Raw genomic sequence first — 18,815 nt, 5'->3', positions numbered from 1 at the left:
CAATCTCAGAAAAATGCATTCACCTAGCTCAGACAGGCATCGTTCCATTTGTGTGAGAGGAAAAAAATGCCTCTAGTTGCCATCTTATGTATATTTTGGTATTGCTCACATTATGCAGACCAGTCAGTCACAGCACTAAGATCATGCAGTTATATTGACTCAGTTACAAAATTCAGCTGACTCGTGCGCTTTTATCTATGCACACATACATTGCACCAAAAATGTCCCAGTAAATAGCAAATATTCAAGCCCGACATGTAGTCAGCTAGTCACTAATTTCTCTCCACTGAAACCACATTTAAAAAAAAAAAAAGATTCATATAGTATTCTCAAACAACTTTGAAAATAACGACAACATTAAGTAAAGTTTCAAATCTTTATTGAGCCAATATTTGGTAAAAACAAAAACTTTACTCAGGTCCCCTCATGTTGGATTCTTAAGACCACTACTTTTGAGTAGTAATGTATATACTTTTATAGTGGGGGGGAAAAAGCTTAATGATTTACTTGACCTCCCCTCAGATACAGAACAAGATGGGGAATGGACAATCTAAGATTATGGAATGATTTACTGCCCTCCCCTCAGACGGAGCACAAGGTGGAGGGTGGACTCCTTCTGGATGTTGTAGTCAGACAGGGTGCGGCCATCTTCCAGCTGCTTGCCGGCGAAGATCAGCCTCTGCTGGTCTGGGGGAATGCCCTCCTTGTCTTGGATCTTGGCCTTCACGTTCTCGATGGTGTCGCTGGGCTCAACCTCGAGGGTGATGGTCTTGCCGGTGAGGGTCTTGACAAAGATCTGCATGCCTCCCCTCAGACGCAGCACAAGGTGGAGGGTGGACTCCTTCTGGATGTTGTAGTCAGACAGGGTGCGGCCATCTTCCAGCTGCTTGCCAGCGAAGATCAGCCTCTGCTGGTCTGGGGGAATGCCCTCCTTGTCTTGGATCTTGGCCTTCACGTTCTCGATGGTGTCGCTGGGCTCAACCTCGAGGGTGATGGTCTTGCCAGTGAGGGTCTTGACAAAGATCTGCATGCCTCCCCTCAGACGCAGCACAAGGTGGAGGGTGGACTCCTTCTGGATGTTGTAGTCAGACAGGGTGCGGCCATCTTCCAGCTGCTTGCCAGCGAAGATCAGCCTCTGCTGGTCTGGGGGAATGCCCTCCTTGTCTTGGATCTTGGCCTTCACGTTCTCGATGGTGTCGCTGGGCTCAACCTCGAGGGTGATGGTCTTGCCAGTGAGGGTCTTGACAAAGATCTGCATGCCTCCCCTCAGACGCAGCACAAGGTGGAGGGTGGACTCTTTCTGGATGTTGTAGTCAGACAGGGTGCGGCCATCTTCCAGCTGCTTGCCGGCGAAGATCAACCTCTGCTGGTCTGGGGGAATGCCCTCCTTGTCTTGGATCTTGGCCTTCACGTTCTCGATGGTGTCGCTGGGCTCAACCTCGAGGGTGATGGTCTTGCCGGTGAGGGTCTTGACAAAGATCTGCATGCCTCCCCTCAGACGCAGCACAAGGTGGAGGGTGGACTCTTTCTGGATGTTGTAGTCAGACAGGGTGCGGCCATCTTCCAGCTGCTTGCCGGCGAAGATCAGCCTCTGCTGGTCTGGGGGAATGCCCTCCTTGTCTTGGATCTTGGCCTTCACGTTCTCGATGGTGTCGCTGGGCTCAACCTCGAGGGTGATGGTCTTGCCGGTGAGGGTCTTGACAAAGATCTGCATGCCTCCCCTCAGACGCAGCACAAGGTGGAGGGTGGACTCTTTCTGGATGTTGTAGTCAGACAGGGTGCGGCCATCTTCCAGCTGCTTGCCGGCGAAGATCAACCTCTGCTGGTCTGGGGGAATGCCCTCCTTGTCTTGGATCTTGGCCTTCACGTTCTCGATGGTGTCGCTGGGCTCAACCTCGAGGGTGATGGTCTTGCCGGTGAGGGTCTTGACAAAGATCTGCATGCCTCCCCTCAGACGCAGCACAAGGTGGAGGGTGGACTCTTTCTGGATGTTGTAGTCAGACAGGGTGCGGCCATCTTCCAGCTGCTTGCCGGCGAAGATCAACCTCTGCTGGTCTGGGGGAATGCCCTCCTTGTCTTGGATCTTGGCCTTCACGTTCTCGATGGTGTCGCTGGGCTCAACCTCGAGGGTGATGGTCTTGCCAGTGAGGGTTTTGACAAAGATCTGCATTTTGTACCTGTAAAAAAAAAAAAAAATCAGGTCAGGAAATATAATTATCAAATTCTAAACAGTGCAAGTCACACCAATGACTAGTTACATGATGACAAGGCTAGTCTAAAAACTCAAGTGTCTGTAGTTTTAGTAAATACCTGTTAAGTCATATTAAAACATGAAACGGGCATGTTTCAGCAATGGTCTTAAAAATAATACTGAACAGATGGATATGGTTATGCTGAGCTGTAATTTCAAGCAGTCTTTCCTGGTATATGCTTGCTAATAGAAACTATCAACTCTCTTCCTGGAAAGAGAACTGCTGACATAGAAGCCATTGTTTGTTCTAATCAATGATGATGTCATCATAAGAGATCGGCCATTTTGGGAAGGGGGAAAAAAATTCATTACATACAATTACATGACCGATACGGTTAGTTTAGTTTTACACGCCCGTAGAAAATATTTCAAATGATATACTAACATTTTTACGTCGAATAGAAAAGGCAGGCTTTTACCCGGAGGTCTACAAGAAACGCCTAGTCACTGCAGCCAATGTTAGCGTCAACTGTCGAGTGTGCATAATACATGCACGGTGATAATACCATCACGAACGAATGAGTTTATTTACGATAGAACAGGAAATTCTGGTTTTTACTCGACCGTAGCCCGGGTCCCTCCATGTCACTACGTGTACTATTTTCTCATTGACTCATGGAGTTACACGTACAGCAAAAACTCGGCATTTCTCCACGGTGGGAAGGGAAGGCTCTCGAAACTTCACCTTTTGTGTAAAAATCCACTTTGACCACATAACAATCTGTAACCAAACGGATACTTTTTCCCCCACGCAATTATGCCACCTACAGAACAGGCCAACAGTCTTTGTTCGGGTGACGAGGGAAAGCAGGCCTATATGGTTTAGTTGTTTTATTTTTTGAAACCCACCCGTGCAACCGAACCGGGTCAACCAGGAAAATACACGTACCAGTGGCATTATTTAGGCGTAAACAAATAAACTCCTGATATGGATCGACCACCAGAGCTGAACTCGACAAAAACACTTCCCCCTATTGTTGTTATCGTCAGTCTGCGTAGCCAAATTAACCGTCGTCAAAAACCTTCGAATTTCGAAATAACACGAATACCACTGCGTTTTAAAAGATCAGCACCAACACAAAAAAACGAACATACATTATGCAATAATGCAATTACGACAATAATACTTACAATTCGAGTTAGGTCTGTTCGGGAATTAATTGTCTTCTCTCAGCAGCCAGGAAGTACGATTCTGAGCGGAAAGAGCTACAGCACTGGTATTTATAGAGCGTCGCAGTCCCGCCTCCTGTGTCAATATCCTTCCGCGCTTGTCTAAATAGTCCTCACTGTTCCGATGTTAAAGTAACTTGTTTTTCCGACATAAATAATCTTTACAACGAACAACGTAGGAAAATATCAGTGTACAAAACTATACCTCGTCTTTACGGATATTTTTCTTTATTATTAGTACGGAATTTTGAATGTATTATGTATAATTCACGGCGGATTGATTTCCAACAAGTAGTGTGTTGTCTCGGTAGATGACTGCACGTCTCCTTCCCAGTCGGCAGGGGGCAGTCAGTGGCGCACTGGCGCAGCACTAGGAACCCACAACAACCTCTGAGCTATCAGTTCTGCTAGAGGGGTAAGATAAAGATAATATAACCATTATTAATAAGATATAAATAAACACATCATTTCCCAGCAGTTTGTACCCGACTGTCGTGCTGCAAGCAAGCAAAGCTCTATCTGGGATTATAGCAGGACAAATACTCACTGCAACAGACATGAGTGGATGTTATGTATGTTACACGGAAAGTGGTTGCCTATCCAATTATGTGACTACAGTTTGTTTTACGACACGAACAAAATACAGTTTACAATTTACAATTTACAATTTACAATTTAGGCATTTAGCAGACGCTCTTAATCCAGAGCGACTTACAATAGGCAAGAACAAAAAGCATGGGAATACATCACATATGTAACAAAATGCATTTATCGCGAAACATGCGTAAGCTAAGACCGTGACTAGAACATATCTATATAATGACACTATACATATAAACTATAACTAGAACATATCTATATAATGACACTATACATATAAACTACACATATGTGCTATACTATGCTGTACATATATACTATGAAGTGCTATGACTACATACAATGCACTTATTGTGCTGTCTACATGACATGCTATAAGTCTGTTTCAAATGCTATATAAGTCTAAGAAGTGCTGTCTAAGGGGGTAGGGTAAGTGCTATTTGGTGTTTGGTGTTTAACGTCGTGGTTAAAGTTTCACCATGAACGGTTTGGGGAGGGTGTCTGACTCACGGTGTGACTGACTGTTGGTATGTCTAACTAAACAAATGCACGGTGATGCACCCATTTAAGTTGACATTACATTTTAATGTCAAATTAAATTGAACGAAATCGCTAGTCTGACGGCTACCCTCCAAATTAGATTGACAGAATTGAATTGGTCACAAATGGCGGTGTAACACGTGGGCTAGCCGCTATAGCTAGCCTAGCATGATAAAAACAAAACACAGGACTCTCATAGACTCATACTACAGCAGGACATCACTGAACATTTATTTTTGATTGATTGATTGATTGAAGTATTTATTAACAGTTTGCAGAATTACAGTACATTTCAAGCACAACAACTCAATACAAAAACTGTTAACTGTGGACGACAGTCACGACACCATAAAGCATTATTGATTGATTGAAGTATTTATTAATAGTTTGCAGAATTACAATACATTTCAAGCACAACTCAATACAAAAACTGTTAACTGTGACCATAAAAGCATTACACTTGTTTACAATAGGGCCCACCGTTTTCGATTCATCAAAACATTTAGAGACGTACAAATATACACTTCTAAAACAGGAAATCATCATAGGGGTAAAAAGGGGAAAAAATCTCACCTGTGTGAAGTGAGGGGCGCTAATATATTAAAGTCTAACTCATGTTGATTAGGTGCCAACACAAACATTAAACGCCATTAACAATAAAGAGACAATATGACAATGACTCAGGTACATTATGATGTAAAATTTCCCTTCATTGTCAATGGTGTTTACAAAACAAACATTGAACCTGTGTATAGGAGGGGCTAGCAAACCTTAAAAACATAGGGTGAGGCCCGGGGAAAAAGGGGGTGGGTGAGGCGGGGGATTCAGATTTTACGGAGCCAGTTTCGAATTGCAGCCGTCCGTAGGTGCCCTTTGAGAGTGGTTTTGAAAATTGAAGGGATTCGCATGTCTTAATGTCTTTGGTGGCATAGGAACGAAATTAATTTAGTCCCTTGTTACTTGTTAGTGCCGAATCTGGGTTGCACATGGTTTGTTGAGCTCCCTCTGGTGTTGTGGGTGAGAACTTCATTGACATTAAGGAAGTAAGACAGGTACATGGGTATCTTGGTAGTGTATCGAATCTTGTAGACCAGACCCATTACAAGATGTACTATGTCGTCAACTGATAAGCCATTCCAGCCTGTCAAAGTGGGCAGGGGTGAGGTGGGTTCGGGGAGAGAGGCCAAGTAGAAGCCTGACCTTGTTTTGGGAAGTCTGGAGCCTTGTTTTAAGGGCCTTTGAGGTGCTGTGGTACCAAGAGGTGCATGCATAGTCAAAGAAACCTTGTACGAGGGCTCCTGTTAGGGTCTTCAAGGTGTTTTTGTCGACCAGTGAGGAGATACTGTATAGGAATCTTGTTCCTTGGTTGACTTTTTTGATTATGTTAGTGGCCAGTTTATCACCGGGAAGATTTGCCTCCAGGATGGAACCTAGGTAGGTCATTTCATCTTTCCGTGTGATGATAATACTGTCACCCACTCTAATCAAGAAGCCACCAGCTGCCTTGCTGAGATTACTGCTTGATCCAAAAAGAATGGATTCAGTTTTTCCCAGGTGTAAGGATAATTTGTTATCCGTGAGCCAGGTGCAGATTCTACCGAGTTCAGAGCTGAGGGCCTTTTCAACCTGCAGTTTGTTCCTGTCCGAGACCAGCAGTGCTGACTGCTGAGTCATCTGCGAACAGGAACAAGTTGCAGTCACAAGCTGATGTCATGTCGTTTACATAAATTAGGAACAGTAAAGGCCCTAGTATGCTTTCGAGATGGAGCTAAGAATAGAAATAGGGCGGTAGTTTCCGGGGTCTAATTTGCTCCCTTTCTTGTGCAGCTGGGTTACTTTGGCCAGTTTGAAATCTTGGGGGACCTGTCCCTGTTTGATGGAGAGGTTTGTGATGATTGGAGCTATAGAGATGGCAGAAATTTTGAGGGAATATTCTATTGTCATGGTCAGTGGCCTTGTGGGGTTGAAGGCCCGGCCCCGACCCCCTTGACCGCTCAAAAAAATAATAATAATAATTAATAATGTCAATAATAAAATATAAAACTACCTTTTGTGCTGTATTGGTTTTCTAGTGATATTTGGCAGTGATATTCACTAGCAGCACTGGTTATAACAACTCAAAACATGCTGCTACAAACAAAAACATGTATTGTACAGGCATGCAAGGAACATAGGCCGCATGGCTCGGCAAGGCTACTTACTTACTTACGCAAGGAACATCTAACATGCGTCATGGCCATCTCCCATCTGGAAAGAACAGGAAGTACGACATTCCTTCGGCACAGGAATTTAACACATGTTAATTCAGATCAACTGAAAGTATGTGTCTGACATATGATTGTCTGCCATTGGGGGAGGGGTGCTATTGATGCAGTGGATCAGAGCAAGTGGGCGGTGGACTATTGTGAACACGCTGAAGAATGTATTCTCTGAGCACAGACTCAGTTCACTTAATGCGGTCTGCAGGTTAATATCAGAATACTGATATGTTATTGATTTCAGCTGTTACAATTACAAACATGCAAACATGACCCACTTTAATTACTTCAGTCTATATTAGTAGCTTAATGACTAGTACTAGCCTTTTTTATGTCCAATATTTGCATTTCAGTTCATAATCATAAATGTATTGAAATTAAATAAAAAATATGACTTTTCTGGATTCCAATTAAAAAATAGGTGAAAATAATTCAGGATTCCAATTTAAAAAATAGCAAAAAAGCAGATCTACAAGCTCAAAATGCATCTCACTGTGACACGTTTTGAGCTTGTAGATCAGCTACTTTTGACTATATGCATTGTGGCCCTCTGGAGTGAGTTTGAAATATAGTGGCCCTATCCAATGTTGTTTTGTAGCCTACTGTGATGTTGTCTGAAATGTCTTTATTAGGAACAGTCCCTTGAGATGAACCATCTCGTTTTCAAGGGGGTCCGCGATTCACAAAATACACTTCATACATAAAGACACGTTTTTTACAGACAGTTCAACCAGACAAAACAAGACAAGACAAAACAATACAATTCATAGATAAACAAAAAACAAACAAAAAATAAAACTGCAACAAAACAACATTTCACATAACATGGACATAACGTAGACATAACACATGGATATCTGTTACAGTGATGATTAGTGAAAACATGAACAGGTAGTCTCGAAATGAGAGGACAGCACAGTTTTAAACAAATGAAAAGATGTTATTGAACGAATATGGACAGGTAGATTATTCCAGTCACAAGGAGCTTTGAACATAAATTATTTTTTGCCAGCTGATGTGGGTATATTAAAGTAAATCTGTGAGCAATGTCTAAGTTGATGTGTAGAAGTGTATGGTATCATAAGCTGTTTCAAATACTGTGGATAATTGAAGTGAATGCATTTAAAGATGAAATGCAGCCAGTGCTGCTGTCTTCTTGAGGTGGGAGATGGTCCTTCAACTTGAAGGACACTCAGTTTTTTAAGTACCTCCTCAGCTGTTACCATTGCATTACACGTGTATACAATAGGGTCCACCATTTTCAATTCATAATTTAGAGACGTACAAATATATACTTCAATATAACCAAAAACAGGAAATCAATCAAATCATGACATCATAAGAGGAGGTAAAAAGGGAAAAAACATATACAGTGAGGGGAACATAAATACGGTAGTTCAAATGTCTGTCAGTGTCCAGTATCCAGTATCTGTTTACTGTCTGAACCCTGATGAAGTGCTTTCTGCTTTTTTCATTAATAAGCTATTCATGTTTTATTTGACATAATTGGAAGCTTATGCCACACTGTCATTCATGTTTTTGCACAAATATGACATGCTAATGAAATATACTTGAATTGTATTTTACAACCTAGTACCTACCCTCATTAGTTGAGGAGGTTAGGGATATTTCGCACTAATTCGTCTAAAAGCACCACATTTTGCACAGATGTAGCCCAGGGCATGCTCTAATGATTTAGCTAGGGCGCCCAAGCCGGCGACCTTCAGGGGTCACCACAGCGGCCAAATCCATATGGCCACCATTGACAACCGATATAAGGCAACATTTTCTAAATTTCATTTATCTTTAAGTAGCATGTGACATGTCAAACTAGAGGGTTTTCATGATTCTGAATCCATTCCAAGCATTAGTTTTGCACGAAAAACTCTCCTTGGGCTAAATTCAGCCATAGCCACTTGCCCACATGAGTGGATGTTCTGTATGTTACACGGAAAGTGGTTGCCTATCCAATTATGCGACTACAGTTATTTGTTTTACGACACGAACAAAATACAGTTTGGTGTTTAACGTCGTGGTTAAAGTTTCACCATGAAACGGTTTGGGGAGGGTGTCTGACTGTTGGTATGTCTAACTATTACTAAACAAATGCACAGTGATGCACCCATTTAAGTTGACATCAAAAATTAGTGTCAAATGAAATTGAACGAAATCGCTAGTCTGACGGCTACCCTCCAAATTAGATTGACAGAATTGAATTGGTCACAAATGGCGGTGTAACACGTGGGCTAGCCGCTATAGCTAGCCTAGCATGATGAAAGTAAACACAGGACTCGCATACTAAAGCAGGACAGCACAACTCAATACAAAGTTTGGCCACTGTGGCTCGGGCACCCTAGCTAAATCAGTAGAGCAGGCCCTGGGCTACATGTGTGCAAAATTTGACACTTTTAGACAAATTAGCGCAAAATCACCATTCTCTCTCCCTATGCTCCTTGACTACATACAGTGTTTGCATGCCTAGTGTAGCAGTCAGGTCCCACTGACCACAACTTCATCTTAAAGGCCAGTCCACACCAATGCAACTAAGCAAAATAAGAGTATACTCTAAAAAGAGGGCTAAAACGCAGCAATAAATAAATCTAGCAGTACATGCATGGTGTTGATAGTTCCTCCTGGAGCTTGGGAAATATGAATACTTTAATCTATATAGTAGGCTATATTGTATTGTTTCATGCTGTTTCTGTCTGGTCGTGTCTGTGAGCAACGACACCTTGGCCTGAAGGCCTGTCTTAATCCAATCAACCTTGTAAGCACTATGTAAAAGACCATGTCACACCTATTGTTTGTTATGAGACCCTGCTGGGCCTCATAGGGACTAGGAGGGGCTAGGGAGTTTCTGTCTCAGCAGGGTGGCGGCAGCCAAGACAGTCAGAGGGTCTGTATTATACTGTACTCTTTGTGATGGTCATGGAAGAAATTGCGGAAACCATGCAAGGCACCTGCACATCGGGAGCAATTAGGGGTTCAGAGTGCAACTAAGCATTGCATAAGTCGCAACTCCTTGCAACAAAGCCGTTTTAAGGCCAGTATACAGTACTGATGCAACTCCTTGCAACTGGCCAGTCCACACCAATGATCTGTGACACACCTCCTTGTAACTGCCATTGAGGATAATGGTTGGTAGATAAACAAAAAACAAACAAAAAAGAAAAAAAAGAAAACTGCAACAAAACAACATTTCACATAACATGGACATAACGTAGACATAACACATGGATATCTGTTACAGTGATGATTAGTGAAAACATGAACAGGTAGTCTCGAAATGAGAGGACAGCACAGTTTTAAACAAATGAAAAGATGTTATTGAACGAATATGGACAGGTAGATTATCCCAGTCACAAGGAGCTTTGAACATAAATTATTTTTTGCCAGCTGATGTGGGTATATTAAAGTAAATCTGTGAGCAATGTCTAAGTTGATGTGTAGAAGTGTATGGTATCATAAGCTGTTTCAAATACTGTGGATAATTGAAGTGAATGCATTTAAAGATGAAATGCAGCCAGTGCTGCTGTCTTCTTGAGGTGGGAGATGGTCCTTCAACTTGAAGGACACTCAGTTTTTTAAGTACCTCCTCAGCTGTTACCATTGCATTACACGTGTATACAATAGGGTCCACCATTTTCAATTCATAATTTAGAGACGTACAAATATATACTTCAATATAACCAAAAACAGGAAATCAATCAAATCATGACATCATAAGAGGAGGTAAAAAGGGAAAAAACATATACAGTGAGGGGAACATAAATACGGTAGTTAAAATGTCTGTCAGTGTCCAGTATCCAGTATCTGTTTACTGTCTGAACCCTGATGAAGTGCTTTCTGCTTTTTTCATTAATAAGCTATTCATGTTTTATTTGACATAATTGGAAGCTTATGCCACACTGTCATTCATGTTTTTGCACAAATATGACATGCTAATGAAATATACTTGAATTGTATTTTACAACCTAGTACCTACCCTCATTAGTTGAGGAGGTTAGGGATATTTCGCACTAATTCGTCTAAAAGCACCACATTTTGCACAGATGTAGCCCAGGGCATGCTCTAATGATTTAGCTAGGGCGCCCGAGCCGGCGACCTTCAGGGGTCACCACAGCGGCCAAATCCATATGGCCACCATTGACAACCGATATAAGGCAACATTTTCTAAATTTCATTTATCTTTAAGTAGCATGTGACATGTCAAACTAGAGGGTTTTCATGATTCTGAATCCATTCCAAGCATTAGTTTTGCACGAAAAACTCTCCTTGGGCTAAATTCAGCCATAGCCACTTGCCCACATGAGTGGATGTTCTGTATGTTACACGGAAAGTGGTTGCCTATCCAATTATGCGACTACAGTTATTTGTTTTATGACACGAACAAAATACAGTTTGGTGTTTAACGTCGTGGTTAAAGTTTCACCATGAAACGGTTTGGGGAGGGTGTCTGACTGTTGGTATGTCTAACTATTACTAAACAAATGCACAGTGATGCACCCATTTAAGTTGACATCAAAAATTAGTGTCAAATGAAATCGCTAGTCTGACGGCTACCCTCCAAATTAGATTGACAGAATTGAATTGGTCACAAATGGCGGTGTAACACGTGGGCTAGCCGCTATAGCTAGCCTAGCATGATGAAAGTAAACACAGGACTCGCATACTAAAGCAGGACAGCACAACTCAATACAAAGTTTGGCCACTGTGGCTCGGGCACCCTAGCTAAATCAGTAGAGCAGGCCCTGGGCTACATGTGTGCAAAATTTGACACTTTTAGACAAATTAGCGCAACATCACCATTCTCTCTCCCTATGCTCCTTGACTACATACAGTGTTTGCATGCCTAGTGTAGCAGTCAGGTCCCACTGACCACAACTTCATCTTAAAGGCCAGTCCACACCAATGCAACTAAGCAAAATAAGAGTATACTCTAAAAAGAGGGCTAAAACGCAGCAATAAATAAATCTAGCAGTACATGCATGGTGTTGATAGTTCCTCCTGGAGCTTGGGAAATATGAATACTTTAATCTATATAGTAGGCTATATTGTATTGTTTCATGCTGTTTCTGTCTGGTCGTGTCTGTGAGCAACGACACCTTGGCCTGAAGGCCTGTCTTAATCCAATCAACCTTGTAAGCACTATGTAAAAGACCATGTCACACCTATTGTTTGTTATGAGACCCTGCTGGGCCTCATAGGGACTAGGAGGGGCTAGGGAGTTTCTGTCTCAGCAGGGTGGCGGCAGCCAAGACAGTCAGAGGGTCTGTATTATACTGTACTCTTTGTGATGGTCATGGAAGAAATTGCGGAAACCATGCAAGGCACCTGCACATCGGGAGCAATTAGGGGTTCAGAGTGCAACTAAGCATTGCATAAGTCGCAACTCCTTGCAACAAAGCCGTTTTAAGGCCAGTATACAGTACTGATGCAACTCCTTGCAACTGGCCAGTCCACACCAATTATCTGTGACACACCTCCTTGTAACTGCCATTGAGGATAATGGTTGCAAGTCGTTCCAAGTAGTTGCATGTTGCAAGGACTGAGTTGCATCACACACTCATTGGTGTGGACTGGCCTATGGTTTGCACATTGTAAGTCTTATGCGGGTTGTGAAATTCACTTGTGTTACAGCCCCAGGTAATAGCCCTGAGTGTTTTTCCCCAATTCATCAGATGTCCAGCAAGAAGCGTCAGGGGACAGGAAGTGCCGGAGGCCAGTCATGTTTCGCTACCACTGAAGAAGAGCAGCCTCAAGACAAGTCCAGCCTGGGAGGATTGGAGCTGAAGAGACACAGAATGACTAGGTTAGTTAGCATTATGAGGTGTATGACGCATTCTGCAGACAGCATGAACAAACATTCTCAATCCTGCACAGCTTTACATTTGGACATTTTTGTGTCTTGTCCTAAGGCTTGTGTCCTGAGTGACTCCTAAGACCTTATTGCTAAGACTTGTGTCTTGTCCTAGGGGTTGTATCTCTTCCTAAGGTTGCATTATTGTTTCTGTCTCTCTCGCAGTCTAGATGAGAGATCATTGGCCGATGATGAAGGCCTGTTGGGGTCATGTGACCAACCAGGAAGTGGGTACTCCTTGTCAGGAGGTAATCTGTCATGTTGTCAGGTTCAATTTGAAAGATTGATTTTTTTCTCAATCTTAACTGCAGCCACAGTGACATTGCACTCCTGGATATGTACACCGGGAGCACACTCATGTATTTGTTGTATTGTACAGTGCGCTATATCTGAACGCACCCTTATGCTGCGTTCACATGGGCAGATGCAAAAGATGCAAAGCTGCACAGTGTATTTGTAGCTGTTGTAGCTTTTGCAGCAGCTACAAACGTTGGATGCATCTTTGCATCTTCATCTCACTGGTTTCCTTTGACAATGAATGCTAGACTAGCTTTGCATCTGCCTGTGTGAACGCAGCATTAGAATACTGTTTACTGTTTACAATCTTCCTTTATAACGTGTGTAACGTGTGTGCGTGCGTGTGTACATGCGTGCGTGTCTTTCAGATATTGCTATGGTGTTGTCCAGGGTGGGTGCAGTACCGTCACCAGGTCAGCAGATGTCAGCAGAGTGCTGTGAGGAGATTAAGGGAGCAGAGGTGAGAACACCTCTGAACTTTGCTACCTCCACCAAGGAGGTCATATTTTTGTACTCATCTCTGATTGTCTGACAGTCCTTAAATTGTTCACTTCACTGCCATCTGGGAAACCCCAGCCTAAAAAATCATGTTGGATGCACGATCACAGGTTGAGAACCACTGTTCTAGATGGCTAGCGTCCTATAGAGCCATCCCATAAAAAAGAATGCCCTCTGTAGAGTGTGGAGGCTTCCCTTCCTACTTACTAGACCGATGTTAACATGATAAACTTAGTATACTCATGCAGTATTTAGGAAGACAAATTTGGTAATGTAGTGTGTGTGTGTGTGTGTGTGTGTGTGTGTGCGTGTGCGTGTGCGTGCGTGTGAGTGTAGATCCAGGCTGTGGGGTCATGTTTGAAGGTCATCATTCAACAGAAAAGTGAGAGCCGAGCATTCAGACAGACGGATGAGCAGACAGACAGGTTGACGGACACGCAGACGGGTGGCTATTACTGTCACGTCTGCCACAGTAGCTGTCCCAGTCTACAGGTAGAACGCACCGCCGACTGGTCAATGCTGTAGTGATCAATTCTACTCTTTTGTAGCATCATTTGTAGTGTGTGTGTGTGTGTGTGTGTGTGTGTGTGTGTGTGTGGTGTGTGTGCGTGCGCGTGCGTGCGTATATGCGTGCAGGCGTTCCAGTGTCATATGTCAGGACAGGAGCATCAGAAGAGACTGGCTAAGATCACAGACCTCAACAACACATCACACGCACTGCATAGCAGGTACACACACACACACACACACACACACACACATGGTGTGTCCACGGTAACTGATGTCACATCTTATTGGTTGTCTGTGTTACAGGGGGCGTCGGCCAGCTATGCAGCGCTGGTGTGACACCTGCCAGTCACATTTCAGCGGTGATGTCATCATCCATCGACAGACCAAACAACACAAGGTAATTCTGATGACAACACTGATCTGATTGGATGCGTCCAAGAACATAGTAAATACAAAGTTATTTTAGGCTGACTGTAACATTTAACTCCCACATACTCATATCTTCACTTGGTTGGTTTAATGTTTTCATGTGATGCATTGCATACATTATATTTCTTGCATTATAGACGAGCCTCTGCCACTGTCTAATTATGACCCATGTGTGTGCGTGTGCGTGTGCGTGTGTGTGTGTGTGTGTGCGTGCCTGCGTGCCTGCCTGCCTGCCTGCCTGCCTGCCTTCCTGCCTGCCTGCCTGCCTGCCTGCCTGCCTGCGTGCAGCTATGTAAGCAGTCGTCTCGTCCATTCTGTTCAGTTTGTCAGAGACATTTCAGGACTCCCAGAAAGTTTGTTGAACACATGAAGTCACCAGAACACAAGCAGCAGGTCAGTTCCCTGTGTGTGTGTGTGTGTGTGTGTGTGCGTGTGTGCGTGTGCGTGCGTGCGTGCGTGCGTGCGTGCGTGCGTGCGTGCGTGCGCGCACACATCGCCAGTAGTTGCCGGGTCCCATTGACAAATAATGCACTTCGGAAATTTCGTCTGGCTGTCGCCCGCTGTTAAAACGCACTGTGAGGGTGTTTGATTTACTCTCCGTCTCCTCCAGGTTCTTCAGGAGGAGCCTCTGGAGGAGGAGCTTATCACTGTGGATGCCGTGGGCTGCTTCAAGGAGGAAGAGGAGCAAAACCGAAGGCAAGATGAAGAGGATGGAAAGATGAAAGAGGTGATGCGCTTGGTTGGTTGTTAGCTAGCATGGTTCATTGCTAGCTTACACGGTTTGTTTGTTTTCCCTCAATGTTACCATGACTGTGATGGTTACCCAGAATTGTATGTAAACATGAATAAAAGTGGTAAAGTGTGTGTGTGTGCGCGCACGTGCGTGTGTGTTGTTTCAGACAGCTGAAAGGGAGGAGATGGAAGACGTTCACGACAGTGACCCTGATAGTTCATATGGTGAGTTACTTACTGTTTACATATGGTTATACAGTAACTGTCTCATTTGCTGCTGAACACAGTGTTTTCGACACGGTTTCATAAATATGCGCGATGTGGCCAAAGTGTGCCGGTGGGAGGGCCTATTCATACTCCAGTTTTAGGTGATAAGGTGAGTAGGTGACTACACCATGACGTCACGCCGCTGTGATAAGCCACTCACTGTGCATTCTTGTGCTCTAGATCAGCGGTTCTCAACCAGTGGTCCGGGGACCACCAGTGGTCCTTGAGGGTATTCCAGGTGGTCCCCCGCTAAATGATGGAGAGTGTTAACCAAGTGGACCCTTCTAGATCTTTAACTCTTGAGAACGTAAAATGAAACCAAATGGACCATTTGGTTTCTTTTTACACTCCCAAGAGTTACATTATTGTTATTGTATTATTGCGTTGTATTGTATTATTGCATTATTGTAATGCAGATGCGTTACTTAATTTACATTAAGTCTTCACAATTTGAGAATGTAGAATTATTATTTTGATCAACTTTTCTTTTCTTTTGCCTGTTATCTCTCCTATGGTAGCAACAAAGTTTTGGATCTGAGAGGCTAAATCTCATCAAATGGTGGTCCGTGGCTCAAATGCAGAATAAATAATGGGCCTTGATGTGAAAAAGGTTGAAAACCACTGCTCTAGATGTGTTTCAGCTCAGAGCTTTTCTCTAATTGAATGACGTCCCGTTGCAGCTCATTCATGGAACCTTCAGCCTGTTTCTCTAATCACATCGACTGTATGAGCTCAGCCTGGCTTCTCTCAATACAGCTGATTAGAGCAGTGAAGACCTGCACACTGATGGCTATGACTGCATTTGCGTATCTTCTGATGTCCTGAAAGTCTTCTCTCCTGTCCTGGATCATCTGCTGAATTTCAGCCACGGTCTTTGCTTCATATCGGCCGATTGCCCGATATTGACCGATATGTCACCAATGTTGACCGATATTTTACCGATGTTGACGAAATAATAATGTGACCGTTAATGGCTTTGAAAATGAAAATAAAAATGTAATATATGGGTATTGGCTGATTTGACCCTGCATATTATCGGATGTCAATATCAGCCTACATTTCTATAGAGGGTATGCACATGCATAAAGTGAATGGCAAATAGAGTGGCAAAGTGAGTGGAAAAGTGAGTTGTTTAACGTCGTTCAATGCAATCAAATAGGACTTTTCTGTTTGGATATACAGGCTGTCAAGGCCAGAAAGTTGTTTTTTGCCACTCAGTAGGTGTTCCCGCATAACTTCCAGGTATGATGATGATGTCACGCGCATACCCTCTGTCTATATGGTGCATTTCTATCAAACACCCTGACGTGGAAGTGAGAGAGAACCTCTTTTTCACTCTGTAACGGTCTGTCGTCTCTTTGACTGAAGCCAAAGACGTCTCGAGCAGACGTATTCGGATCAAGACGGATCAAGACGGATCAAGCCCAAAGGGCGTAGACCCCTGATTGTTTCCATAAGAAGAAGCAATTTTGGCAGTTCTGTGCTTTCATTCTTCACGGAATAGAGTGAGAGAGAATAGAGGGCCATGAGAATCCCTCAGGAACTGAAGCTCACAAGTCATTTTTCAAAAGACCTTTGACCTTTAGATATCCCAATGAGTACATTTTATGGTTTGCTCGATCCACTTTTTCTGCCTTTTTGCGGCCACTTATTTTAACAGCTCCACACATATGGTCACATATTTCGGCAGGTCACCAATTTCACACCACCATGCAGCTAGAGTGAGCGAGTGTGAGTGAGCGAGTGGCCGAGATTTTGAGTATTGGAATTTGGCCCTGTCTAAACTTCCTCTCCTCGCAGGAGGTAGTTTTGTGGTTCCTGTGTCTGGCTTCCTGTGCCGTCTCTGCAACAAATTCTTCCACCACGAGACAACAGCACGGCACACGCACTGCCACACACACACTACCTCAACGTGCAGGTACACACACATCCTCAACCTGCATGATCATGAATGTTCCATGAACAATACAACTTGTGTGTGCATGTGCGCACGGTGTGTAAACTATTAAGTTAAACACGTCTGTTTCTTTTGTTTTTTCCAGAACCACCGATCACAAGGGGCAGACACACACTCCAGTGGACACTGGCAAACACACACAGACACATGTACACACTCCAAAACACAGACACAAACAAAGGAAATGAACACAACACTCAACAACATTGAAACTCATCAGGAACAGCAGGAAAGCGAAGTGTTGGCGATGATGAGATAGTGTGAGATGACTCTTCTGTTCTGATGGTTAAATGCTAGTCTCAAATATCATGGTGGTTTGTTAGAAGGTGCTCATAACTTCATATCTTTGCTGTCAGGCAAGTCTTATACTGTGTGTATATACAGTATGTGTGTGTATATATATATATATATATATATATATATATCATTCTCAAAAGAATATCGTGCAAATGTTGTCTCAACTCATTGTGCTTAAAGTGAAGTATTTAAAACCTTTTTTGAGTGGTGTAAACCACTCCTACAACTGGCTTTTGTGTGCAGAAAAAAATGAGCATGGTTGCTATGTTCAAAATAATTTCTGACGTAATTAAATCACACCCGGGTGAACTGGATGACCGTAGCAACCATGCTCATTTTTTCTGCACAAAAAAAGCCAGTTGTGAAATCACATCCGGGTGTGATTTCATTACGTCAGATCAGAGCTGATCAGGCTATATAAAACCTTACACCACTCAGTTCACACGGGTGTGATTTTTTGTTTTAATCTTGATGATTATGGCATACAGCTCATGAAAATTAAAAAAATCCTATCTCAAAATATTAGAATATTTCACGGGAACACTAAAATAAAGATGTTTTAATCGAGAAATGTCAACCATCTGAAAAGTATATTTATGTATGCAGTCAATACTTGGTCTGGGCTACTTTTGAACAAATTATTTCATCAATGGGGCATGGCATGGAGGTGATCAGCCTGTGATCAGCACTGTTGGTGTGTGTGTGTGTGTGTGTGTGTGTGTGTGTGTGTGTACACACACACACACACACACACACACACAAACAAACACACACACACACACACACTAGTTAGCAGGCATATATAAACTGTAAAAAGGATGGAAGGGACTGCACACTCCAGGGAATAGAGGCGGACAACTTAGTGCATAAACATATTTATTATTTAATGTATTATAAGTTGTCCGTCTATTCTCTGGAGTGTGCAGTCCTAGCCTCGCGTTGCGATACTAATATACCACTGCGCTGGGCCTCGGGTCATATGCATATGCAATAGGGGCGGGTGAAGTGTGGCTGCGCCAGGATATATATATATATCCGTCTATCTCTCTCCTTAATCTCTGCCCCCCATCACTCTGGCTTCCTGGCTGTCCTAGACCAAGTACTCACATTGAAGGAGATGACCATAGCTGTTGGAAAGCTGGCTGTTGG

General features: G+C 43.1%; 2 protein-coding genes across 3 annotated transcripts; one reads left to right on the top strand and one right to left on the bottom strand.

Moving 5' to 3' along the window:
- Positions 1-362: 362 nt before the first annotated feature.
- On the bottom strand, positions 363-3,505 carry LOC306934594 (polyubiquitin-C). The gene is made up of 2 exons (XM_079517231.1): positions 3,383-3,505; positions 363-2,177 (listed from the first exon to the last, which is right to left on the bottom strand). Exon 2 carries the CDS (start codon positions 2,168-2,170, stop codon positions 569-571), a length of 1,602 nt encoding a protein of 533 aa, XP_079373357.1. The 5' UTR covers positions 2,171-2,177; positions 3,383-3,505; the 3' UTR covers positions 363-568.
- Positions 3,506-3,754: 249 nt separating this feature from the next.
- ciz1b (cdkn1a interacting zinc finger protein 1b) lies at positions 3,755-18,224 on the top strand. Of its 2 annotated transcripts, XM_079516360.1 has the most exons (12): positions 3,755-3,836; positions 12,501-12,631; positions 12,845-12,927; positions 13,345-13,436; positions 13,811-13,966; positions 14,111-14,202; positions 14,288-14,381; positions 14,702-14,806; positions 15,024-15,140; positions 15,313-15,370; positions 17,213-17,330; positions 17,455-18,224. In XM_079516360.1, the coding sequence occupies exons 2-12, from the start codon at positions 12,501-12,503 to the stop codon at positions 17,555-17,557; spliced, it is 1,149 nt and encodes a 382-aa protein (XP_079372486.1). In that variant the 5' UTR covers positions 3,755-3,836; the 3' UTR covers positions 17,558-18,224. The 2 variants fall into 2 exon arrangements, with proteins under 2 accessions (XP_079372486.1, XP_079372487.1); XM_079516361.1 differs by lacking the exons at positions 17,213-17,330; positions 17,455-18,224 and adding an exon at positions 16,093-16,356.
- Positions 18,225-18,815: the final 591 nt, after the last annotated feature.

The sequence above is a fragment of the Electrona antarctica genome (genome assembly GCF_951216825.1).
Source record: "Electrona antarctica genome assembly, chromosome: 12".
In the NCBI taxonomy this organism is placed as follows: domain Eukaryota; kingdom Metazoa; phylum Chordata; class Actinopteri; order Myctophiformes; family Myctophidae; genus Electrona; species Electrona antarctica.
Note: the sequence above shows the minus strand (reverse complement) of the source record. Positions and strands in the feature narration are given on the sequence as shown.